At 46.1% G+C, this 24,792-nt stretch overlaps 1 protein-coding gene across 3 annotated transcripts in view; it reads left to right on the forward strand.

The window, feature by feature from the left end:
• The window catches only part of LOC144763981 (uridine-cytidine kinase-like 1), a 197,164-nt gene extending 173,355 nt beyond the window's left edge, over positions 1-23,809 (forward strand). For all 3 annotated transcript variants that reach the window (XM_078650093.1, XM_078650092.1, XM_078650091.1), the window contains one exon: positions 21,510-23,809. In XM_078650093.1, the coding sequence (XP_078506219.1) occupies positions 21,510-21,589 (80 nt within the window). In that variant the 3' untranslated portion in view covers positions 21,590-23,809. The remainder of the gene's footprint in view (positions 1-21,509) is intronic.
• The last annotated feature ends 983 nt before the right edge of the window (positions 23,810-24,792 follow it).

Genomic DNA, 24,792 nt, shown 5'->3' on the forward strand with positions numbered 1-24,792 from the left:
ATCACCGCTGTGTGTAGCGGAGCGCGGCCCCTCCCTAAAAAGACTCGACCAGAGTCTATTTCACCTGTGCCCCTCTCTACCCCCATAGCAGCCGAGTAGGCGCTGCTTGGGCTCCCGCCACTTCCAACTGGGCGAGCTGACGAGTGCTTGGCCCCTCCCCGCCCTCACGTCATCGCCAGGATAAAATGACGTCCTCTCCCAGGGAGCGCAGCGGACGGGCGCAGCGGCGGCGCCGGCGGAGCGCCGAAGGCGCGCCAAAGGTAAGCCCGTCTGCGCCCGTCCGCGCATCGATCGGGCTCAAGGCCATATCCCCCGGCCGATTCATACAGTACTCTAGGGAAACTCTGCTAGGCCTTAACACAAAATCACCTACTTGCATTTCACCCCCTAACAGGGAAAACTGGGGAGGATCCTGGGGCTGCAATATACGGAAAAAAAGCTTCGGCCACACTCAACCAAGTAGGCCCCTAAACCATAACATAACGCCAAACCTACACTGCGGGCTTGTCAATGTCAGGTCCATGGGCAAGCATGCCCAACATATCTTCGACCTAATCTTGGAAAGAGAGCTGGACTGTCTTTTCATGACAGAAACCTGGTTAACCCAAAACAGCAATCCAGATGTAACGACTGCTCTCCCTCAGGGGTACCTCATTGCCAGACAAGACAGACCCCTCCAGAGAGGCGGAGGAATAGCTATTGTCTATAGGGACTCACTGAGCTGCCTGACTTTCCCGATCCCAGGTATCAAAGGTGCGGAAAGTATAGGCTTCGCCCTTAAGGTACATGACTCCTTCACCTTCTCAGGAGTACTATTATATCGACCTCCGGGAACACCCACCGATTTCACAAATAGCCTAGGAGAAGCAGTAGGGGACCTAGCACTAAAATCAGCTAACTACACGATCTTAGGAGATACAAATATACATTTAGACTCCCTCACAGATCATGCCACCTTAAGCTTTACAGACACAATGGAGATCCTAGGCCTTAACATACTTACCACCAGGCCCACACACAAGGCAGGTCATATCCTTGATTGCATCTGTTCAAACTTGGACACACTTCATGTAAAACCACCCCAAGAATTAATCTGGTCCGACCACAGCTACATCCCTTTTGAACGCCTAGGGATAATGGCACACACACCTGGGAATAAGCCATGTGATCCCCATGGAGGGCCCAATTGGAAGAATCTGACAGGACTACCGGGTTTCCTAACTAAGGCACTAGAAACCAGACCACTATCAGTAGGGGACCCTGAGAAAGATAGCCAGTCTTTCAGGGAATGGATGGGCGCCCTATCTATGGACAATGACAAAGCAACACTTAAACCAAAATATAAAAAGAAACCCAGACCCTCTGCCCCTTGGTTCTCCCAAAGTCTAAAGGAGGAACAAAGGAAGGTTAGAGCATTGGAGCGGAACTGGCGTCGAAACTACGATACAACTGACCAGCTCAGCTACAAAATGGCCCGTCGTCACTATCACGGGATGATAAAAACTGCTAAAAAGGACTTCTTCACCAATTCCATAACCAACAGCAACAACAAACAAAAAGACATCTTTAACATCGTCAACCTATACATCAACCCCAAAACCATGCAGAGAGACATTCCCCTCCTCCCAAATCTTGTGCAACAAAATTGCGGAATACTTCCATGAGAAAATACAGACACTCACTAAAGATTTCCCACACCCCCTCCCTTCAGAGGAGTCCCAACCAAATAGGAATAGCCAGCTAGCCGCCTTTCAGGAAGTCAGCCTAGAAGAATCACAGAGAAAAATTCTAAAAATTAAATCAGGCTCCCCCTTCGACCCGTGCCCCCCTTTCGTCCTCCACACTATGGTGGAGATTGTAAACCCCAGTATTAACAACATTATCAATTCCTCACTCTCCTTGGGAGTAGTCCCAGACGAATGGAAACTGGCAGCAGTAAGACCCCTGCAAAAAAAACCTTCACCAGACCCCACCACCCTCACAAATCTACGACCAATCTCCCTGCTCCCCACTCTCTGTAAACTCACAGAAAAGGTAGTAAATCAACAGCTCACCACCTTTTTAGAGGCCAATAACATCTGGCACCCCAACCAGGCTGGCTTCAGAGCAAATCACTCAACGGAATCCGCTCTAATATTCTCATCGGAAACACTCAGAGCAGCGCTAGACCAGGGCAAAAAAGCAGTCCTTATACTCTTAGACCTGTCCGCGGCGTTCGATGCGGTGTCACATTCCATCCTGATAGACCGACTAGCCGCGGCAGGGATAACCGGAAAGGTACTGAGCTGGTTAAAAAGCTTTCTAACAAATAGAAGACAAGTGGTCACCCTGGGCCAGTTCAGATCAGAAGAGATCCCAATAAATTCAGGTGTACCGCAGGGCTCCTGCCTGAGCCCGACACTTTTTAATGTGTACATGGCCCCCCTGATTTCCCTCATATCATCCTTCGGCATAGCCACCATCTCATACGCGGATGACACGCAACTCATCCTAGTGATGGAGGATGAAACCAGCGAAGCAGAAACAAGACTTAAAAACTGCCTAAAAGCCACTTTCCATTGGATGAGGACGAATCACCTTAAATGCAACACTGTGAAGACCGAGATCCTGCCGTTTGGTAAGGGAAACACTTTCAACCCAGCACTATGGTGGCCAGAAGACTCAACCGTTCCCCCTAATACAGCCAATGCAGTCCGAAATCTAGGGATAAAATTTGACCCATCCCTGAGCTTTCAACAACAAGCAGTAGCCGTGGCAGGGACCTGCTTCGGCATAATAAAAGGGCTCAGGAAATTTTTCGATCTAATCCCTTTCGCCGCAAGGAAGACGGTGGCAGTAGCCCTCATTACCTCTCGCATAGATTACTGCAATAGCACATACGCAGGAACTAACAGGACAGTCTGTCATAAACTACAAATGGTGCAGCATGCAGCGGCCAGACTAGTGTTGGGATGGAAAAGAAGAACCTCAGCCACAATTGCCATTAACACCCTGCACTGGTTGCCTATACACAAAAGGGTGCTCTTTAAAATCTTGCTAATTACTTTCAGGGCAGTTAACAAAACAGGACCCAAATATATCGAAAGCATGTTCCAACGCTACGTTCCCTCCAGGTGTCTAAGGTCCCAAGGTGACAATCTCCTGACTATTCCCAAGTTTAGACTCACAACCAGAGGAGGTAAAGCCCTGGCTGTCTTGGGGTCCAGAGCATGCCATCCCCTGCCATCCCCTTTTCCGACAAATCTCTACAGAAACAATTTTCAGAAAAACCCTTAAGACCTGGATTTACACCCTATCCGACACAAAATGCAAAAACATGATTTAGCATTTTAACCAAGGATTCACCATAAGAACAATATACCATCATGTTTCTCTCACACTCTGAAGCGCTAAGATGCTCCCTGGAGTGTAACCCGCGCTATACAAACACTAATTACATTACATTACATAAACACAATTTTAATACAATACATTGGTCTGAACTAGAATGTCATAATGGCTCTATCACATTATTTTGTATTTTATTTAGAGTTTAATAAAGCACTTATTTCTTGAGTTTCTGTGCGAGAATTGTATGTGTTTCAAGGTGAAGGACCTTGTGGGTCAAGTAGGCTACTTTAGCTGGATCTTGGCTTCAAAAGGGAGACACTGCATACATTTGAGCGAGCGAGGGAGTGATGTGGTTGAAGCGCCTCACTCCTCGGGTCAATCTTGCTTCCACTTTGAGGGTTACCTGGAGAAGAGTCTTTCTTGCTTTTGGCAGGTTTGTTAAGGTAGCATTACCATATTCTACTCTGCAGATTACATGGGGCTGTACTGCTATCTTGAAATCTGGAGATGGTATATATGGTTTTATCTTCCTGAGGAGATTCATTTGGACAAAAGCTGTTGTTGTGGCGAAGTGATGTGTGCCTGCATGTTGAGGTTTTTGTCCAACATCATACAGAGGGGCTTCATTGACTCTGGTAGCAGGTTTGCAGTTGAAGGCACTAAGGTGGGTAACCCACGCTTCAGCTAGTGTTGAGCTGTGTGGTGGCAATATCAGTAGGAATTCGTTTTTTGTGCATTCAATTTGAGGTGGTTCTGTGATAACAGGAATTGGGTTTTCAGCAGTGTGTTATTTAGCCTTAAGATATCTTCCAGGGACGAGATCTTTTGAGCTGTGTCATTTGCGTACATGTCATAAGATAGGTTTGCTTGTTTGAGGATCTATGTTAGTGGTTCCATATAGCAGTCAGCAGTGTGTGTGATATGGGGGGGGGTCCTTGCAGAACCCTGGATGGGTTCAAAAGTGAGTGTCCTATTTTAATTTGTTGGGATAGATTGTGGAGAAAAGAGGCGAACCAATGAAGCACAGTTCAGAGCATTCCCATTCTGTGTTCCCCTAGCTCCAAAAGTCTGTTGTGACTGATTGTGTTGAAAGCCAAGGGCAGGTCGAGGAGGATCCGTAGGCATGAATCATTCTGGTCATGGATTTGGGGTGCGTCATCCATCATACGTAGGATTGCTGTCTCAGTATTCTGCCCGGTCTGAAACCCCATTGGAACTCATCTAGCAGGTTGGATTTTTTTGTGTGTTGGCATAGTGTGTTATGGACACATTTTTCCTTTTTTTTTTTATAAGTTTTATTCATATTTTGACCATTAGTACATTCCCCCCCTCCCCTCCTTGAAGACCAGGGCCATGAAACAAAAAATGGGTTAAACCCCCTGAAATATAACTAAGTAAAAGAAAACAAATTTCCAAAACAAATTGACTCATACATAAACTGCAGAGATTGACGCATAGATAAAGAAGGGTTATAGAAGCATACAACATCGCATTCGTGTAGAATAGACATAAGACAAAATAGCTAGGCTCAGAATCATAGTCCCTCTTTCTCCTTTGGCAAACCCCCTTTGACATACTACCCTTAAGCGTGAGTTTGTATCCACTGTAACAGAGGTTCCCATATCAGCATACCTCTTTGTTTTTTCTTAATCCCTTTATTTTTATATATGGCCACCTCCACACTACAAATTGCCAGTAATCTAACCCTCCATTGTGTGAAGGATGGCGGCAGGGGATCCAGCCAAGCGGAGGCTATACACAGTCTGAGTACAGCCATAGCGACAAAGATCAACCCCTGTAGGTTTATTGGCCGCTCGGTTCCAGCCACTCCTAGCAATATTTCTTCAGTGGATATGGTCATTTCTACATGAAATATGTCAGATATAAATTTAGAAACCTCTATCCTAATATTTTTAAGTCCTGAGCACGAGGCGAACATATGAATATCGTTAGCTGCAACCAATGAGCAGCATGGACAAGCAGTGCCCAGACCGCTGGCCCATTTGGCCATTTTATACGGTGTGTAGTATAGGGCAAAAAATGTTTTATAGAATTGCGCCTGCAATTTTATTGACATTAGCCATGTTTGTGCGAGCTCTAACGCACGAGCAGGCGTTCCTTGCTGCACCACTAGCTTAGACTGCCACCTATCGAAATGTTTGTCTAGATCATCAGGAATAGAGCTATTAAGCTCCTTGTAAATTTCCCCAATTTTAGGGGTCGTTTCCATACATAAATTATCTATTGCTGCAATATTTTGACATTTGCCTCGCCCCCCCCCCATTTTCCTTGACAAGAAATGCCTAATATGTAGGTAATTAAAAAAATCCCTAGTGCTGATATTATAGTCGTTACGAAGCTCTGAGAAGCTTTTCATCCGATTTGCAGTAAAGAAACAACCTAGTTGGGTAATCCCTGCCCTGACCCACCTGGACATGCAACCATCTAGAAAAATCTCTGGAAGATCGGAGTTGCCTTTAACAGGGGTATAGCAAGAGAAACGTCCCAGCCCTAGGAGTTTGCGGATAGTGATCCAAACTTTCCAGATGCTCAAGATAGTCTTGAGTTTAGTTTTCTTTAAAAAGTTATCATTAATGTCGCCATAAACACCCTTTACTTCTATCCCCTAGAATCATCTCCTGTGGGGTAGGGATTAAAAGATTGCGGGAGTCACTGGCTATCAGGTTCGCACAATATTTAGCAACCGTAGCCCAATAGTAAATCCTGAAATTTGGCATAGCTAACCCCCCTCTTTCTTTCGGTAGCATAATCCATTTGAGTGCCCTTCGAGGTTTCTTAAATCCCCAGATGAATCTAGAAAACAGAGATTCAATATTTTTAAAGTAATACGAGGAAAACTCAAGACAAATTGTTCTCAAAAAAAATAAAAATCTAGGTAAGAACAGCATTTTAATCATATTACATCTACCACCGATAGTCAAATGTAAATTATCCAATCTGATCAGATCTTTTCTTGTGCTCCCCATTAGTGGGTCGATATTTATCTGTACAATTTTGTCTACCTGGGCGCATATAGTGACACCGAGATAAACAGCATGCTCCACTACTCTAACATCTCGCATCTCTACTTTGTCATTGATAACAACCTGAGTTTTCCCTGTATTCAGTTTATATCCCGAGGTGTTGCCAAATCGTACTGCTTCCTCCTCAACAATCTTAATAGCCTCCTTGGAGTTGGTGGTAACTAGAGCTATATCGTCTGCATAAGCAAGGACTTTTGTGTCATAGTTATTGATCCTAATAGGTGACACGCGAGGATGGCTGTCAAGTTTGCGGATGAATTGATCGATGTATATCGCAAATAAGAGAGGCGAGCATGGACACCCTTGTCTAGTTCCCCTCGTGATCTTAAAGCTCTCGGACATACTCTCATTTATCACTATGCTCGCGCTTGGGTTGACATAAAGTCCTTGGATAGCCTTAATAAATCCCTTCGTTATTCCGCGGTTTGACATAGCTTCCCATAAAAACTTCCAGGAGACCCTATCGAACGCCTTTTCAGCATCCAGCAGAATAAGGGCCATAGGGTCTCCTGTAGCTTCAGCATAGTCAAACAGGGAGATCACTCTCTGTATGTGATCTGTTGTCGATCTGCCGGGAATAAATCCATGTTGTCGAGCTGACACCATCTTATGGATTATAGGTGCCAATCGCCCTGCAAGTAGTTTGGAGTAAATCTTAGTCTCCATTAATCAATGTTATCGGTCGGTACGAGCCCATCTCTAATGGATTTTTATTCTTCTTCAGGAAGATCATAATCTTTGCCAATGACCAAGACGGAGGTGGGTTCCCCCCCTGAAGTATGGATTTGAGGAGCTGTAACATGATAGTTTTCAGTTGTTCTGCGAATTCGACAAAAAACTCTGTAGGAATCCCATCTACGCCTGCAGCTTTGCCAGAAGTCAAAGATTTCATGGATAATATTTCGTCCCAGCTAATGGGAGAGTCCAAATCATCCTTATCCTCTTGAACCAGGCGCTCACCCAAGTCTTCACCTAAATAATCTCTCGGATCCTCTTGCTCTCTTGGTGGTTCCTCATACAATTCTAAATAAAACCTTTGAAAAGCAGCTCTAATTTTGTGTTCTTCTAATCTCAGCACGCCACTGCTATCATTAATAGCTTTGATCATATTTCCAGTCATCTCCTCTCTTGTACGTACTGCCAGCTGGTGCCCCACTTGTTCGCTAAGTTCATAAGCTTTTTCTTTGTAGATCGTTGCTTTGGTTATGGCTTTTTCCGTAAAGATCTTGGATATCCTATTTCTAGCGATTGCAACTCGCGTTAATCCCTCAGTTCCCTGACCTGTTTGTACAGCAGCGATCAGATCTGTCTCCACTTTATACAAGTTCTGATGTAAGGATGCAAGTTGTTGTTTGCAATTTTCAGTTTGCAACAATAGAAAAGGCAATGTCTCCCCTCTGATACCAGCCTTCATTGTGTCCCATACTACCTCAACAGGTGCACTACCCATGTGTTCGAGGCATGTGGGCTGCTAAATTCATATCTATTGCATAGATCGCCGCCTAGTGTTGGTACGGATGATTGCACATTGTTGTCCTGGAAGAGTCTTCGAAGTATCACGAGATAGGTGGCTCCTCCCCTGGACTACAGTGCGCATGGGCATCGACTCCATCCCCAGATTGTTTTTTTCCGCCATTGGGTTCGGATGTGATTTCGACGTCTCCTGTCGGAATCGGTAAAAACAGTTCTCTGAAGGCCAAAAGGCTTTCTAACCTCGTCGGTATTGTTGGCGTTCGGTTCTCGTGTATACTCCGACTCTTCGAGTCGGTTTTCTGGGGAGTCGCGTTACTCTTCGGTCATCGAGGCCCTTCGACGCAGCACGACCCCGACGAAACTACAATGGAACGAAGTCCGTTCAAAAAGTGTCCCGTGTGCGGTTCGAAGTACCCACACATCGACGTGCATCCTGTATGTAACAAGTGCCTGTCGCCGGACCACAACGAGGCCAACTGTATGGCCTGTTCGCAGTTCAGGTCGAAGAAGACGCTCAAGATTCGGCGCGTGGCGGGCCTCGAGGCCCAGCGATCGTCACCGGCACCTGTGGACATCTTCAACAACCCCGAGGCTGACGAGCAAGAGCTTCAGCTTCAGATCTCGCCTCCATCGGCGGAGGTCGAGGCCGACTACGGAGAAGCCATTGAGGGCCTGGACCTAGAGGAATACGTCGAGGAGGTAGGAGACGACGAGGAAGTTTATGGGGCCGCGGAAGATAGCTCGGAGGAAGAGCTATGCCCCGTCCGTACACTAACTAAGGCTCAGGTCACGGGATCGCCACTCGGCCTTACCCACGACCCTCACCAAGTCCTCGGCCCCGCCTTCTGGCCCGGCTACAGACATTTCAGCGGAGCCTCCGTTACAGAAAACGAAACCGAAACCATCGGCTTCGACGTCGTCTGAGATGGCCGACACACCATCGAAACCGAAGACGGCGGAGACACCTTCGAAACCGTCGTCTTCGGAGGCTTCGAAGCCAAAAACGGCTGTCGAACACGATAAGGCACCCAAGGGGGCCAAGGAGGCCGCCTCGAAGAAGGTCGTCGACCACGTGTCGAGTAAGATGGTGGAGTCGAAGTCGAAGAAGACTGTCGAGACACCTTCACCCAAGACTACCGCGGCCCCAAGCACACGGACAGTCGAAGTGGCGTCGGCGAAGGCCACCGAGCCGAAGTCTGTAACCACGACGCAAAGGGAAAAATCTGCCGATCCGAAGCCGGCGGCGTCGACGCATAAGGCCAACACCGACCGGAGCCTTGCTGTCCAGGGTGCGTCCGCGCCCAAACAGAAGTCGTCAACGCTCGGATCATCACCGGGTGGTGGCTCGAGGCCCACGGTCGGATCGACGAAGCCGTCCGCTTCTTTTGCTAAGCAGCTCGCGGGCTCCCTGAAGAGGCTACGGGACAAGGCGTCGGAGCCGAAAACGCCCTCGGTACCGAAGGCGACTGTTCCACCGAAGAAGACTTCGACGCCGATCCTCTATACTCTGCCGCCGAAGGTGGCGCCGAAGGCTTTCACACCGCGTACGGTGCCCGATGACTCGGAGGGGCTGCGGCAGACTCAGTGTAGTGGAAGCTCTGCTCGACCACTTTCGCAGGACGATGAATCGGAGCATTTTATCCACGCCGACACGGGCAAATTAATGCTCTACAAGAGGAAAATTACATCCCAGCCAGTGGAATCCTATGTAATCCCTCTTAAAAAGAAAAGGCCTGCACCACATACTCCAGACCTTGTGGAACCCATTCCTCAACAGACTGGGAGGAGTCCAACACCTTCACCCACTTACTCAGATGGGGACGGAAATGACCAGAATGAAGAGTATAACTTCCCTGCCAATAATGACCCTGATGAGCAGCAGGACTCATGGGTGGACACTGGTGACCAGGGTGACCAACAGGTGGTTAGTGACCCACAGCTTTATGGGATAAAGACTTCTCCTACTGAAGACTCGGCGGCATTTAATGCCTTGATTGAACGGGCAGCTGCAAATCACAAGGTGGAGATGCATGCCGACCCTGTGGAAGTTGACTTTTTGTTTGATACATTCTCTGCATCGGAAAAGACTGTTAAAACACTGCCAATGCTTAAAGGGGTTCTCAAACATGCCACTGACATTTTCAAAGAACCCACCAGGGCAGGGGTGGTCAACCCACGTATAGAAAAGAAATACAGACCGGCACCTGGGGACCCTGCTTATATACGGGGCCAGTTGCCTCTAGACTCTTTGGTCGTCTCCAATGCCCGCAAGAGGGCGAATTCACAGACAACGGGTGAAGCTCCTCCCCCGGACAAAGAGTCAAAAGTGCTGGAGGCAGGGGGCAAAAGGGTGGCAGCGCAGGCAGCAAACATATGGCGCATATCCAATACACAAGCCCTATTGGCTAGATATGATAGGGCGCATTATGACACCTTGGAACAGCTTTTGCAGCACCTTCCAGACCAGTTCAAAGAAGGAGCTGAAAAGTTAATCCAGGAGGGCAAGCTCATTTCTAATGCTGCGATTGAATGTGGGCTTGATGTTGCAGATACAGCAGCAATGGCGGTGAACACTAGTGTTATGTTAAGGCGTCCGGCATGGCTCCGCATCTCAGGCTTGAAGCCCGAGATCCAAACAACTATCCTCAACCAACCTGTCAATCCAGACAGACTGTTTGGCCCGGAGGTTGACACCACCCTTGAAAAGATTAAAAAAGACACTGACGGCTAAGTCCATGGGTGCTCTTCAGTCTCAGCAATACAGGGGCAACACTTTTCGTCGCTCAAGTACAAGAGGTGTTCCCAGAGGACACTTGGCACAGCAGACGAGTTTCAATAGAGGAGGCGCCCAGGCCTCTTACCCCAAACAAAATAGAGGTGGTTACAGAGGAAACAGCGCCAAGGGCAGAGGCAGAGGCAACAATAGTTCCCGTTCCTCTGCTTCCACCAAACAGTGACTCCCTGTCACTGCCCCCCGACCATCCAACACCTGTTGGGGGGAGACTCCAACAGTTCCTGCCAGTCTGGAGAAACATCACCACAGACAGGTGGGTAAGAGAGCTTATCCAGTTCGGGTATTGTTTGGAGTTAACGTCCACTCCACCCAACATACCCCCACGACAACGTCCTATGTCGGCAGAGCACTTGCACTTATTACAGCAGGAGGTTCTCGTAATGCTGCAAAAAGGAGCAATAGAGCTCGTGCCAGTGGAGGAAGAAGGCACAGGGGTTTATTCCCTGTACTTCTTAATACCAAAAAAGGACGGCTCACTCAGACCCGTTCTGGACCTGCGCCCCCTCAACCTATACATACTCTCAGAACATTTTCACATGTTGACGCTACAACAGGTTCTTCCACTATTAAACCGGGGAGACTTCCTCGCAACCTTGGACCTCAAGGATGCTTATTTTCACATTCCACTCCACCCATCCCACAGAAAGTACCTCTGGTTTACCGTACAGAACAGGCATTACCAGTTCAAGGTCCTACCCTTCGGAGTGACCACTGCACCCAGAGTGTTCACGAAGTGTCTGGCGACCGTGGCGGTGCACCTCAGGCGACAGAACATACATGTCTACCCTTACCTGGACGACTGGCTCGTTCAAGCCAAGTCGGCTCAACAGTGCGCCGCGGACATGTCCCACACTATTCACCTCCTTCACAGTCTGGGGTTCTCGTTAAACTATCCGAAGTCGCACCTTCAGCCAGCCCATGTGCGGCAGTATCTGGGCGCGACCATAAATACTCTGGCTGCCAAAGCACAGCCAAACCCTGAGAGGATCGACAACATCCAGTCGCTAATCCAGAGGTTCAGACCCCAACACTCACTCCCAGCGAGAGTGTTTATGCAGTTGATAGGCATGATGGCCTCCTGCATCTTCATAGTCCCGCACGCGAGACTGCATATGCGTCCGCTCCAGGAATGTCTAGCACATCAGTGGACGCAGGCTCATGGACAGTTGAAAGACCTAGTGTTGGTGACCGGTCGGGCCTACAACTCTCTGCATTGGTGGAATCCACACAACCTTTGCAAGGGCCGACCGTTCCAAGAGCCTGTACCACAGATCATCCTCACGACGGACGCATCTCTCCAGGGGTGGGGAGCTCATGTGCTCCAGTACACGGTGCAGGGACTATGGACGACACAGCAAAGGAAGATGCACATCAACTGTCTGGAGTTGATGGCGATCTTTATGGCGTTAGAGTCCTTCAAAGTACATTTGTGCAACAAGGTCGTGTTGATCCGGACGGACAACATGACGGCCATGTACTACATCCAAAAGCAGGGGGGTACGCACTCTCCACAGCTGTCTCATCTGGCTCAGAGCATGTGGAAGTGTGCCATTCAGAGGAACATCTTCCTCATGGCGGAACACCTTCCGGGCAAGGACAACCAGATGGCGGATCTGCTCAGCAGGTACAGCCATCAAATGCACGAGTGGGAGCTACATCCATCGGTACTCCGCCCGTACTTCCAGCAATGGGGTCATCCAGAGATAGACCTGTTTGCCACAAGGGAAAACGCAAAATGCCAAAGCTTTGCCGCCAGGTTCCCTCACCCACAGTCGCAGGGCAATGCGATATGGATGAACTGGTCAGGCAGATTTGCGTACGCTTTTCCCCCAGCACCTCTCATTCCGCTGGTGGCAAGAAAGCTAAAGCAACACTCGATGATGCTCATCCTGGTTGCTCCAACGTGGGCACGCCAACCATGGTACACCACGTTTCTAGAACTTTCCGTGGTACCGCATCAAAGGCTGCACCTCTCACCCAGGCTCTTGACGCAGAACCATGGCGACATTCAGCATCCAGACCCGCAACAGCTCAATCTGGCGATCTGGCTCCTGAAGTCCTAGAGTTTGGCTACCTTAATCTGCCTCCTGAATGCATGGACATTATCAGAGAGGCAAGAAAGCCCACTACCAGAGCTTGCTATGCAGCAAAATGGAAGCGTTCTGTCATCTACTGTACAGAGCATAACATAAATCCGCTAGATGCATCCATTCCAAACATCATTTGCTACTTGTTACATCTTTACAAATGCAATCTAGCGTACGCTTCCATTCGGATACACTTGTCAGCCATAGCAGCTTATCTTCAGAACAGGCAGCACCTCTCTGTTTTCAGGGTGCCTGCCATTAAAGCCTTTCTAGAAGGGCTGAAGCGGGTCATTCCTCCCAGAACCCCGCCCGCTCCGGTATGGAATCTCAATGTGGTCCTCACTAGGTTGATGGGTCCACCCTTTGAGCCTCTACATTCATGTGAGATTCAATTCTTGACATGGAAAGTGGCTTTCCTCATTGCCATCACGTCTCTCAGACGTGTTAGTGAGCTACAGGCGCTCACAATACAAGAGCCATTTATTCAGGTTCATTCCAACAGGGTGATGCTCCGCACTAACCCCAAGTTCCTTCCAAAGGTGGTGTCACAATTTCACGTCAATCAGACAATTGAACTGCCTGCATTCTTTCCAAATCCAGAGACGGTAGCGGAAAGAATGCTCCATACCTTGGACGTTAAGAGGGCGTTGATGTACTATATTGACAGAACACAACCATTTAGAAAGACACAACAACTATTTTCCGCTTTTTCCGCTCAGCACAAGGGCAACCCCATTTCCAAAGCGGGAATAGCCAGGTGGATCGTCGTTAAATGTATTCAGATTTGCTATCAGAAAGCTAAACGCACTTTAACGATCCCACCCAGAGCACACTCCACACGCAAGTTAGGAGCCTCCATGGCATTCCTGGGAAACATTACTTTGGAAGACATTTGCAGAGCAGCCACGTGGGCCACACCACACACGTTTACCAAACATTACTGCGTAGACGTACATTCCAAACAGCAGGCAGCTGTAGGACAAGCTGTTCTCAAAACTCTATTTCAGACTTCTGCAGCTGGCACAGGCGGCCGCCGTTAATGGAGGGACTGCTATATATTCTATGCAATAGATATGAATTTAGCAGCCCACATGCCTCGAACTGAATATGCTACTTACCAATGCATCTGTTCTTGGCATGTAGGGCTGCTAACATTCATATCGCCCACCCTCCTTCCCGGCGCCTGTAGCAGATGCAGATTGCTTCTTGCATTCAATCATTAGCATGGACATCTTTCACACTGTCATACTCCATCTTTGCCGCAATGGCTAAAAACAATCTGGGGATGGAGTCGATGCCCATGCGCACTGTAGTCCAGGGGAGGAGCCACCTATCTCGTGATACTTCGAAGACTCTTCCAGGACAACAATGTGCAATCATCCGGACCCAACACTAGGCGGCGATCTATGCAATAGATATGAATGTTAGCAGCCCTACATGCCAAGAACAGATGCATACTGGTAAGTAGCATATTCATTATTTCTAAAAAGGATGGAAGCCACTCTCTCATATGGCTACAGTAGTCCTCATTTCTTAAAAACGCTCTTTCAAAAGTCCAAGAACTTCTAGTGCGAGTAGTGCTGCTGCATGATATATTAACTTCTAGTGGGTTATGGTCCGATAGTACCCTTGGGAGCTTCCTTATAGTGCAACTGTCCCTGACTGAGTTAGATAATAGTATGTAATCCAACCGGGCTGGCGGGAGTGGGGATGGGAAAAGAAAGTGTAACCATGATCCCCATGGTGTCCCAGTTGCCATCCATCCAATAAGCTATGCAGTTCGCACAGACCTTTGAATGCTCTAAAAACTTTGGGTTTTCTCCCTTGGTATTTAAATTCCGGGCCTGGAGTCCAATCTCCTGGTAGGTCAAGGTTGAGGTCCCCGCACACAATAAGAGGCAAGGGCCAATGTACCAGTTCATTAGAAATGCTTAGTAAAGTATCTGGGTCATCGCCCAGATTCCCATACACTGTGCATAAGGTCACCGTATTATGCCCATTATTGTAACGGCACTCTGTGATGGCCCATCTTCCAAAATTGTCTGCAAGTGATCGATTAAATTGTAAGTCGCCTCCTTTAGCAAGAATGGCCACTCCCTTAGTGCGAGTTCCCTGAGTAGAGGCGGTTATAAGTTGGAACCCTAGGGATTTTAACAGATGTTGTTGTACCCTCTCTATATGTGTCTCTTGTAAGCAGACTATGTTGGCCTCCATCGCATGTAGGCCTTCTGCTACCATTTGTCTTTTTTTTTAAGTCGTTGAGGCCGCAGATATTTAAAGATACAATTCTTAATCTAGCCATCCTTCTTAAAGATCTTTCTTTGAGTTAAAGCCATGTTTGTTATTTGTTTTTCCTTTTGCCCCTTCTGACCCTTGCGTATTGATATATTAGCCATTTTCCAGACACTACATCTCTTTACATGCGTGGTTATCAGCTCTTTAAATCCCTGTTGCAAATTTGCTCTCTTTAAAGCCCTACAATTAATCTCTTTGGTGACTATTCCCTTGGTCTTCCCCCATTCCCTTCCTTCCCTCCCTTCCTCCCATTTATCCCCCCCCCCTCTTACCTCCCTATGAGGCGTCCTGGGTCCTGGAGTAGCCAGGTGTGGGCGACCATATAGTCAGTGCGCCTATGCTTGCCCTTGGCCTGGTGATATGTACCCTAGTTGTATCGACTGGATGCCGGTTGATATTCATTTGTCAGCTCAGCCATTTCTCTAGCCACTTTTCACACAGGGCCAAATATTAATATCACATTTAATTAACAAGCTGTTATCCAGTTCCCACCCTCTCCCCCTCTCCAAGCTGTGGCCTATAATATTTACACGTTCTGGGTAGTAAACAGTTCACATTTTTGCACCACAATGCTAAAGTCCTTAAATTTCTACTTCCTGTGATGTCCCCCTTATTTGCCGTTATTTAATTTCACTCTCTCTGATATTTCCTTGAGGTAAGTCTCTGCCTGGATTTCACTTGTGAAGCTTCTCGTTGATCCCCTGAAGCTTATCTTTAGGCGAGCTGGATTTTGCAAGAAAACTGTAGCTCCAACTTTCTCGAAGGGGGTGAAAAGTTGTCGCATTCGCCATCTGCGTTCAACAGTAGGGTGTGCAAAATCCGGTCTAACAAAGAACATAAATCCCTTGTGTTCTCTTTTGGTAGTAGGTCTAGCCATGTCGTATATAGCATCACGTAGTATAAAGTTTCCAAAATTGACCAGCATAGCCCTAGGATATTGTGGTGAATTATCTGAGCGTTTCGGTAAAGTCAGAGGAAAACGATGTGCACGGTAAACTTCCCTGTCCAGTTCCCAAGTGTTGAGTTCCGGGAATGCAGACTTAAGAAGGTTGGACATGAAGCCCCTTGGGATCCCTTCCTTCTAAGCCCTCAGGAATCCCGAGAAAACGCAAATTATTTCTCCTTGCCCGGTTTTCTTGGTCTTCAACCTTTGCCATTAAGTCTCTTATTATGCCATCTTGTTCCTTTGCCTGTGCTTGAAGCTTGCTAACATCAGATTCTAAATTTTCTGTACGAACTTCTACAGAGCCCATTCTGTCAGAGATCTCAAGCAGGTGTTGCCCACTTTGTTAATAGCACTTTCAAGTTTCTGGATAGCCACATGGTTCCGTTGACTGTCTTTTTTTACGTCTTAGTGGAAGATTTTAATTGAGCTAAGGACTTCTCTCAGTGAAGGCTCTATAGTCAGTCCAGTGCCATTTCCATTCCTGTTTTGCCTTTGCCCCCCCTCTTCTTCGGGTGCGTCCGTAATGCTCTGGTTCCGTTCTGGTTCAGCATTTGATTTTGAGTGGGAGCTTTTGCGTACTAGTTTAGTTCTCCCTGAGGTTTGCTCCGTGTTGCTCCCAACATTTTTCCAGCAGCTTTGCGAGGAACAGGATATTACATACCAGGCAAAAGTTGTTTAGGTCATTTGTGTTGGTGCCTGATTTTTTTAGTGGAGGTGTGACTTGCCCGGTTTAAGGCAGGCTGGGATTTTACCTTGAATTTGGGAGGAGTTTACTATCATTGCCCAAAGAGGGGAGAAAAGAGGTCTTAAGTTATTCACAATTTTTGAAGGCATGCGATTACCAAAATGTGAGTTAAGTTTAATTGACAATGATTGTATGAATCTCAGCTTCGCTTAGGGTTTTGAAATTGCTGCAAGTGCTGGCTTCCATGATTTCCTCAGGGAGTAACTGGTTGTCACCAGGAGGGTGGTAGATGAGGTGGAATTTAACTTAGGATCTGCCTGCTGTGCAGACGTCCACCCCCACGTATTCACAGGTGGACAGGCTATCTCTTTAAAAAGGGCGTTCCTATGAAGGATATACTGGGATGTATGCAATCCCACCGCTGGCTTTTCGTTACGATCAAGCCTTATGATGAAGTAGTTTGGAGGAACAAGAACGTCTATTTTAGGTGAAGTAGTGTGGCAACCGTATTACATTCTCATATTGTGATAGTCTTTGATTTAAAAATCTTCTTGTGGTTAATGGTTGATTCCTAGAAGAAGATCCAATAAACGGGTTTCACCTTGTGTAGAAGGCTGATTAGTGAATTTGGTTATCGGATGGTTAGTAGATGTTTGCTAGTAAAGAAGGGCTCTGTTTATTAACGGTTTATGCTTTTAAGCTTGTTGTAGTGCATTCAAGCTTTTCCTGCTAAGAAAGGATGGGTTGAGGTGAATGCATCTTCCCTGGAGCTATTGATAAATAAGTGGTAGCATTCTGAATGGGTAATGAAGGTTTATCTTGAGCAGTGAGTAAGCCATGAAGGGGTGAGTTACACTGATTAAAGAGAACCGAGAAAAGTAAAAAATCTGGAAAACCATTAAGATACTAGTACACACAAAAGGGGTGGAGGTACGGACTCACCTACCCTGAACCCCCTGTCTGTACTTAGTACACCAGAAGGAGTAGGGAGTAATACAAATATCTATGTCTCGTGATGGCACGTGCTGTGTGTGCAAATACTGCCCTCACTCACACGAATGTGTGACATGCTTCATCATAGGGATGCATACAATACACCCTGGTGTAGCCGCGCACAGGGTGGAGCAATAGGATGGGGGAAGACAATACAACAGAGAGAAACAATTTATTTCACAGTGGCTGGGAACAACGGTAGTGAAAGTGCAGTAGTGATGTGAGTTAAAACTAGGTCTGAAGTGTCGCTGTGCCTAAGACTTTATTCCTGGACCCTCTGGCCAGGGTTAAAAACATGAAGGATGGTGGTGATTGGGAGATACAATGTGCTCCTAACACCCCCTCCTTTACTGTAGGATCCTACACGGCGGACGAAGGTGAGCATTCGATGGAGGAGCACCACCCTTGGAGTAAGTGTGACTAGAGGGGGTCTTTCCTTGTCCACCACCACTTACTTTTATCTTGGCTAGGATGATGTCTCAGGTGTATAATACCTGGCTTTAAACTGTGGTTTTAAAGTATTAATGTCTTTCCAGAGAGGGAAATGTCTCTGTACCAGGACCCAGGTTTAACTGAAGTTTGGATAGAATTTTGACTGTCACCATTAGATATCGGTGCAATTTAAATTTTGTTAAAGTAGAAGAGCTTTTTGTTACAGAAATGGCTCTTATATGTGCATAATTCTTTTGCAGGGTTGTCTTCGTGTTGGGGTGGCATTGGATGTTTGCTTCTGTGTTAGTGATCTGGAGATTAGGGAGCAAATGTCTCGGAGGATTTTAGGTGAACATTCTAGGATACTTTCAGGAACTAATTTAATTTCAAAGGTTGATCAGGGACAAAACTTTTGTGCGAAGGTAAGCACAAGTGATTTCAAATTCTAGCTTTGAAGTTAGTGTCTGTCAAGTGATTGTGCATTATATCAGTTTGAGTAAAAAAATACAGTTTCAAATTAAGATCGGTGGTTAGCATGGCAAACTGAACTGAGTTTGAGGTTTCACCAGTCGATGGTGGTGACAGAACCGATCCATAATATTGTCTTTAAGAAGTTCTTGCCTGCCTCTGAATCGGGCCATCCCCAGTCCTGAATCGGGCCATCCCCTTGAGACGTCTGGCTTGGATAATTTGTGCACAAGAGTTTTTGTTGGTCGCCTACTGACCTTTCTCTCAAGAAACAGTGCTTCAACTCTCACTTGAATGCCTGTTGTCCTGTTTAGAAGGTCCCTGCACAAAAGAAGACATCTTACATTTACGTTATCAGAGACAGTAGCTCTGCCAAAGCAGCAAAGAACCTAACGCACATTTGTGTGTACCTTCAGTAAAGCCCCGAAGAGATGCTGGAGACTTAGGCAACATATAAACCCATGTCAGGAGAAAGGGGCAGAGATGTACTCAATGACTCCTGTACGACTTAATCGAGGCTTTAAAAATAAGACACATTTATTTCAGAACTCAATGCTAAGGAGTATCCAGAGCTTAGGCTAAAGGACTAAAGATTTAGAAACCAGCCTGAGGTTCCCTAAGCGCTAAATGCGTGCTCTAATTTCTGCCCGCTTCTGAGCTCTTGCTATATCCACATTTTGTATTTCCAGTTCTGTTTCGAGATGTCGTCTTTTCTTTCTCTGTTGATTTCTCTTCTGTTTGTTCCCCTTTTTTTCTTCTCGCTCCCCTCAGGAGGGTATAGGGGGATCTATATTTGTATGGCTGGGATGGAATGGAGGCACGCGATCCATCATTCAGACCAGTGAGGGTCTGATTGCTTCCAGTGGAAGGAAGGCGAGTGGGTGGAGGAGAGGAGGCGATCGATGAGGGTGGGAAATGTGGGCAGGGACAGGTGAGGAAGGGGAGGTGGCGGAAAAGGTTGGGAGGGTTGGGAGGGTGACTGGGAGTTTTAACACAAAAGGAGATAAAAGAAAAAATAAGCTGAAGAAATAGGAGCTCTGGTTTCAATTATTCCTCGGTGCTGTAAGATACCATACTATTTTTGTTGGTGAGATGTGGGTGGTTTGTTACATAGTCAAAGGTCTTGAATAAGGAAATTACATATTGTTACAATTAAAATGTGCGGATTGAATGGAAAATGTGATAGAGAGCAGGCATAATATGTATGTTGGAGACACATATAGAAGGGGTGAGGAAATATTTATTTGAAACTCTGATCTACACTTTACTGGTACATACTATGCAGGGGACCACCACAAGGGGGATAGCAGTTTTGGCATACAGGAATGCGTGTGAGGTGAAAAGGAAACTATCTGACAAATATGGTTGTTGGGTTTTGGTAGAGTGCCGGGTGGCTGGTTTAGCTGTTACCATTTATTCTATTTATGGGCGTAACCTAGATGATCCGGCAGTAATGGACTATATAAAGAATGAACTGGCCTCATGGGAAACCCTGGTAAAAATTTTGGGGGATTTGAATCCATATTTGAAGTGGTTTACGATTGTCATCATCTGGATATTATGTGGGTAGGAAAACCAGGTGTCGATTCACGGACTGGTAGATGTTTGGCAAGGTTTAAAACCCCCACATTCAGGCTTCACATACTTTTCAGCCCATCAGAAGATACATGTCAGATTGGATTATTTTTTAATCTGTGCAATTTTAGTCAGGGGGGAAAAGATAGAGAAGTACCAACTTATATTTTCGGATCATTACCCCCTTATAATAGAAATGCAGATTTCGGCAGGCAAAGAACTAAAGCAGACCTGGTCATTATAAATGAATAGATGGATTCCCGCTTTTATGGAAGGTAATAGAGGTTGCGCCTTGGGTGATGAAGTTCTCTGGGATCCTTTGAAAGCCAAACTTGGGGGGTGGGGTGTCTCATTTTTAGTTTGCATAGGCAGAGGATCTAGACTCCACTGTTGAAAGGAAGGTGTAAGGATTTGGGTAGATTGGAGGTGCAGCTCATTAGCGCAGTTACGGGCGGGCATGAACTGCAGGAGGTACTGCACAAGATCCCAGCAGTCAAAGCCAATATTAACAACATATATGCAGGGAAGGGAGCTGAAAAATACTTGGAGCGCAGGGCCGAGTGCTATGAATATAGTGAAATTGTGGGCAAGCTATTGGCTCTTCGGACAAGTCAAAAGACTGTGTACGGAGACATGCAGCAATTGAAAGACAATGGGGCCAGGTGGTCACTCCCTCGGATCCGATCTTGGGGTTGTTTAGGGATTTCTACGGGGATCTTTATTGGGCAGAGGATGCGCCTACTGAGAACGAAATTGTGCAGCGTCTTAAATTCATCAATCGGCTCAGGCTTGATGAGGAAGGGGCTGCTTTAGATGCCACACTTAAGGTGGAGGATCCCAAGGAAACGCTTTAATGCATTTCCAGCTGGAAAGGCCTTAGGCCCAGACGAGATTCAGTTGGAATTTAAAAAAGTGTTTAATTCTGTGATGCAGGAGGACTTATTAAACATCTTCAGAGAAGTGCATGGAGGGCAGCAGATGCCAGTGCCCTGTGTCCAAGGCTATTGGTAAATTGGTATCTCCATAGCAACATGGTTTTATCCCTAGTAGAGAAACCACTGACCACATCAGGCAGATAATTACCCGGTTTGACAGGGTTAGAGCATCAGATGATCAAAATACTTTTTTATACTACTGGACACCAAAAAGGCCTTTGATCGGTCGAGTTTGATTATCTATGGGCTGTGCTCAAATAGGCTTGGGCTTTGTTACAGCTGTTCAGGCAATATACAGACATCCAACAGCAAGATTACAAATAATTGGGGGTGCAGAGGCCGAGGCTTTCCAAATAAAGAAAGGGACAAGACTGAGCTTTGTATATTAGTTTGCTCCTTGTAGTGAGTTTAACATGCCTTCAACTGTCTCCTGTGTTCTTTCCTCCGAATAGGTAATTTTGGGGACCGTTTCTTCGGCACAGATGCCCCATCGGACTGGTGCGAGAGTGATGAAAGTGGAATGGACTGCTAACTCAACTCCATGCTTTGGTGTATTCCCCTTCCGCTTCTTCAACCTACAGCCCTGCCTGGGAACCATGAAACTTACATGAAAAATGTACCATTGCAAAATCTCTCCTTTACTCCTGCCTCGCTGCAGTCTGATGGAAACCTACGTCGCTCGAGCCTTTCAACCCTCCTGTACTCCTTTATGGAAGGAAGACCGTCTCGGCAATATTGTAGCCTCGTCTGGAAAATACTATATCCATTTATTTATTGTTTTTGTTAACTTATTACCACTTTAGCCATTCCTTCCCTCCGTGCCAACTGGCCACCGTTGCTACTTTTCACCAATGGTATTTGTGCCTCCTAATGCCTTGTCGGTCTAGACGTGTATTTGCGAAAAGCAGCCTGCAAACTACAAATGCAAATAGTGGTAATCACAAACAAACGTTTATCCGCACTTCTCCATTTCACTTCGACTGTAGGGGTACATTTCGAGATCACCCAGTCAGATCTGTAGAGTACCAGATTTTCCTGGGCTTTGCTGGCCTGTTATCACTCATTGACCACGTGGGGAATGTGTGGAAGCAGCCACTCCACTCTCTCTCCAACAAATGCAGTATGAAAGGCCTTTGACTTGGATGTTTCCCAATTCTTCGCAGTGAACTCCAGCAACAGCATTCTTTCGTGCTCGAATTGCGTGCATTTGACCTGCCCCCATTTTTGTTTGACCTTAAGCAACAACGCATCTTCTGTTTTATAAAACTATATCCTGTTAAGTCGTTACAGTGTCCAACCGATGACAAAGTAAGATTTGTTTCCAGTGTTCACGACATGTGCTTGTATTTAAAGAAACTTTATGATGAACTTGAAGTAAGACCTAAGTCTCACAAATGCTCCTGACTTACAGAATCTCTACCTCACCAGAAAGACATAAACCTGCTGGCAACTCTGAGGAGCAAAGCCTGAGGGAAACCGAAATGAGAAGGACAACAAGTTAAAACAGGCCATTCTTATAGCACACATACTACTAGCATGACAGACTGTATCAAAATACACTCACATCTACTCTGTATGTATCATTTGCCTTTTCATTTTAATTTAGGTGAGTCTTTCAGGTTCTGAAATTTTAAGTTTTCAAATGAGGCCGACACAAATTGGAGTATTTCAAATCCCTCATGACAGTGCCTCTAGTTTCTCAACAACCCCTTCTAACTATGTGCAGTCCCATGTATTACCTGCTCGGTTGTAATTGTATGTATTACTTTAGATTGAGTATTTTCTGCATGTAACAAAACTTTCCTCTTTCCTGCAGCAGGGTACGGTACACAACACATACTTTACACTTTTGCGGGTGTGTCTGCACAGCGTCCTTCCCAAACAAGACTTTAGAAGTGCAGCACTTCATATCCAGGAGGGCAGGGAGCTGGTGCCGCAGGAGTTTAGACCCTCACCGATACACCTGCCAGGTCCATGGCTGCAGGCGTTGTGATCCCTTTGCATGCAAGTCTCTGCTCTTCTGATCTGATGCACCAGCCTGCTGTTGAATGGGAGGAATGGGGTCTCCTTCTCAGATAATGGGCCCCCAGCTGTGTAACGTAATAGTTTGTGTCGCCTCAGTGAGGCTTCAGTTCTCAAAACTGGTTGATGGGCGCTAACCTGTAACGTTGAGTTGTGTTTATTAATTTTTCAATTCTTTTTAAGAAGAGCTCATTCTTTCCTTTAAATGTGCAGTGTACGTATACGTTGCATTCTGAAGAGTCTCCTGAAAACTCTTCCCAGCAGGTTCTAATAGTTGAATTTAAAATTTTGCGCTAGTTCTCCTCGAGCAAAACGTGCAAAATCATGAACTGCTGTGTTAAGTGTGTGAACCAGCTGAGCTGCAAGCTGCAATTCAAGACTTGAAAGGTAGTGTTTGATGCAGTTGCCTGGAGAGTGGCTATTACATGACTTCTTTACCTATGTATTGTGATGCCTGCAGGACATAGCCTTGTGGCATCCACCTTGTGGTATTGGAGAGTAAGTAAAGGAAGATCGCTTGAGGTAGAGAAATGCTAGATTACCTTTTAATTGTGCCACTGAGGGCATCGGATTCCGGTCTGTGGTGCTTGGGAGAAAGGGATGCTCGTTATCATAAATGACGATTGTCATAAATGAATTAATGTGCTGTGTAATGCTTTGTAGTCATACGAGTGATGTTCTTTTTAAGCTGTTGCGAGAGAATAAATGGTATTCCGGTTCACGTCATTAATAACTGGTTTGTAAGTACCATTATTATAAACTTAACATCCATGTTGGATTTATCCCCTGCATTGGATCTTTATAGATTCAGATGATTTAAATGATTATCCACCATCAGGCTGGGGGGGTTGCACAGGAAAATCACAACATAGAGAATTCAATGAATATAATAGTGTTTGTAGCCCTTACTCATTGTTTGGGTCTGGGGGCAGCCAATGAGGTGGAAAGGCTTAGTCTGTTGACTGGCATTAACAGATGGACGCTGTTGCAGTTTGTTACTTACTTTTGTTACAAATAAGAGAATTTTAGAATATTTTTTTTCTTTTCTAGTTTTCCAACCCCCATTTGCAGGCCTTCTGGCTGTCAGAGAAATTGTAACAATGGTTTACTCATTGTAATGCATTCACTGCAATGTATCCCAACTATTTACCCAAGATTGTGATGCTTACCAGTCTCGTTTAGCAAATCCCTTGAATATAAAGATGTTGGTTTAGGTATCAAACAAACTGCCTCATCGGGTAAAAAAAACCTCCATAACTGATCCTCTTACTTCTGCATCAGTAAATGGAATAAAACATTGTTTTTGTGGAAAGCATGTCTTTCCTACTAATGGATCTTCACCCTTATCATATGTGGCTCTTGAATGAATGACTTATTCGTCTACGAAGCACATTTTCACATCATCCTTGTTTACGGAATAATTATTAACAACTTTTTTCGTTGACCTAACCAGGGTCTGTGTCACATCCTCCCCAACAACTAGAAAACCGTGACAGGCTCTCGGATGAACAAAGCATCTATCTTGTCCATAAGTCAGACGATCCACTGATGGGAATTGTCGCTGATGACATCTTTGCTGTCTTCAGCTTTAGGTTTGAGAGTTAAATTATCAGACTAATTGTATGTCTGTCTCATTTACACTGCCAGCATAGCTGCCAGATTCAACAAGAAGTACATGAGGGGGTTCTCTTGATGTATTGTCAAATCTTGGCC

Source organism: Lissotriton helveticus, chromosome 6 (assembly GCF_964261635.1).
Source record: "Lissotriton helveticus chromosome 6, aLisHel1.1, whole genome shotgun sequence".
Lineage (NCBI taxonomy): Eukaryota > Metazoa > Chordata > Amphibia > Caudata > Salamandridae > Lissotriton > Lissotriton helveticus.